This window comes from Poecilia formosa, unplaced genomic scaffold, assembly GCF_000485575.1.
Source record: "Poecilia formosa unplaced genomic scaffold, Poecilia_formosa-5.1.2 Scaffold796, whole genome shotgun sequence".
Classification (NCBI taxonomy): Eukaryota; Metazoa; Chordata; class Actinopteri; order Cyprinodontiformes; family Poeciliidae; genus Poecilia; species Poecilia formosa.
Window position 1 is genome coordinate 9047 of NW_006800735.1, and position 1845 is coordinate 10891.

Below are 1845 nucleotides of genomic sequence, written 5' to 3' on the forward strand. Positions count from 1 at the left end.
GAGGAGTAAAACGCCACCTGGTGGCCACAGCAACACAATACAGTGGAACAGAGTTAAATAAACAGAGATAAAAAGTATAACTTAACATAAAAACACATACCTGGAGGAGAAGGGTAAAAACAAATCAACCTCCTCTTAAACTCTCTCCCTGCACTCCAGCCTAAATGTGAGAATAAAACAATGTTCAACCGAACTCTGCTGGATTAGCACCGGTTGTTCGCGCCAAAATAAAAAAAGAAAATTATAATAAAACTGGTTATAAAACGCACAATGATGCTCAAAACTGCAAAGTAACACACTAACAAACAGTAATAAACATCATATGGTAAAACTTCAACATAAACAACAACATCCGTACAGAAAACAAACGTTTAACGCAGCAGAACAAGCTGAGGGCTGGACCGAGCTACGGAAGCCCAGGAGACACAAACGAGGCAGAGTGCAGAAGGGCGACCCCCGCAGGCAAAAACAACAAATAAAAATAACTGAATAAGATAAAATACACAAATTCTCAATCTAAAATTAATTATAAATTATAATTTAAAAAAGTACATTTGTAACTCTGTTACACAGCTATCTTCTAGTTAGCTGATTGTTCTGGTCAGAAGGGCCTGTGGTTCTGCAGAGAACGTTCCAGAACCCATCTGCTGCTTTGATGCTCTGAATGCCTGGCCACTTTATTAGGTACAGCTACAACATTTTCAGAGGTTTCCTGGTAGCTAGCGCTCCTCCCTTGGGTTGTGTTTAGGCGTTTGGACTCGTTTGGTGTAAAGACATTTGTCCTCCCTTCATCTCCACCCTGCAGACGCTCTCTGCCATGATGTGAAGTGAAACATCTCGCCATCAGCTGTCAGCATGCAGATGAGATGCCCCAGTCTGAATCAAAAAGCGGCTGCTCCGCCTGAGTATTTCCTGCTGATGTCGTCCTTCTCTGCTCTATCTGCAGGTTTACCGCCACTCCTTCATGGCGTCCTACAGCATCTACAACATCCACACACGGTGAGCAGCTGGACCACAACCTGCAGGGAAATGTTGAGACCTTCCTGCTAACCTCAGTTCACTGGGTTTAGATGGATCCAAGTTGTCTGTGGCAGCATGAGGAGTCTTGGAGCAGCTGAGCTACAGCAGCAGTTGGCCTGCTAGCTAACAACAAGAACCTTCAGGTCCGGTGTTCTGACTTTCTATCATACCTCGTAAATCCAGCATACCTTGTGGTAATGCGCACATCGATATTATGTTTCTTATAAATCCATCATACCTGTAGAAGTTTCATTTTGTGTGCTTTATTTCTTAGAAGGTAAATAAAAAAAATTAAATAAGAAAAATCTAGTTATTTCCATGCAGTGTCCAGAAAGAGGTGTTGTTCTGCTTGTTGCCTAACAGCTTCGGTCAGCATCCAGTTATTCATGCTTTTTTAGGACATATTCTGTGCAGTTTTCTAAAGAAATATTGAAATATTAAAAAGGTACATTAGCTATAGCCTCCTGACTACCAGGAAAAAATATATTGTTCAATCACCATTTTTTTTTAAATCCCACAGTCTTTGTATGGTACGGTACGGAGTCCTCCAGGGGACATGGGGAATTTTTTTCTTTTGCGTTCCCTCGCAATAATCTACTGATCAGTTCATGCGGTATAATTGATACTATAAGCCTTTTTACGGTGGCCGCCGTACTTTCTGCTTTAATACAAGCTTATAAGGTTTTTCCATGGACTATTGAGTTATTATCGCGGGGTAATAAGTCATCTGATTGTGTCTCCATTGTGTTCGTGTCTGAATGGTTTAAAGCGCTGCTTTCAGTGCCGTTCCATCTGAGCCTTAACAGACATAAACATGCAGTAAAT

The 1845-nt window shown here is 41.4% G+C and overlaps 1 protein-coding gene across 2 annotated transcripts in view; it reads left to right on the plus strand.

Moving 5' to 3' along the window:
- Positions 1–1845, plus strand: part of dpp10 (dipeptidyl peptidase like 10) — an 18359-nt gene that overhangs the window by 2347 nt on the left and 14167 nt on the right. For both annotated transcript variants that reach the window (XM_007543302.2, XM_016666782.1), the window contains exon 3: positions 947–999. In XM_007543302.2, the coding sequence (XP_007543364.2) occupies positions 947–999 (53 nt within the window). The remainder of the gene's footprint in view (positions 1–946; positions 1000–1845) is intronic.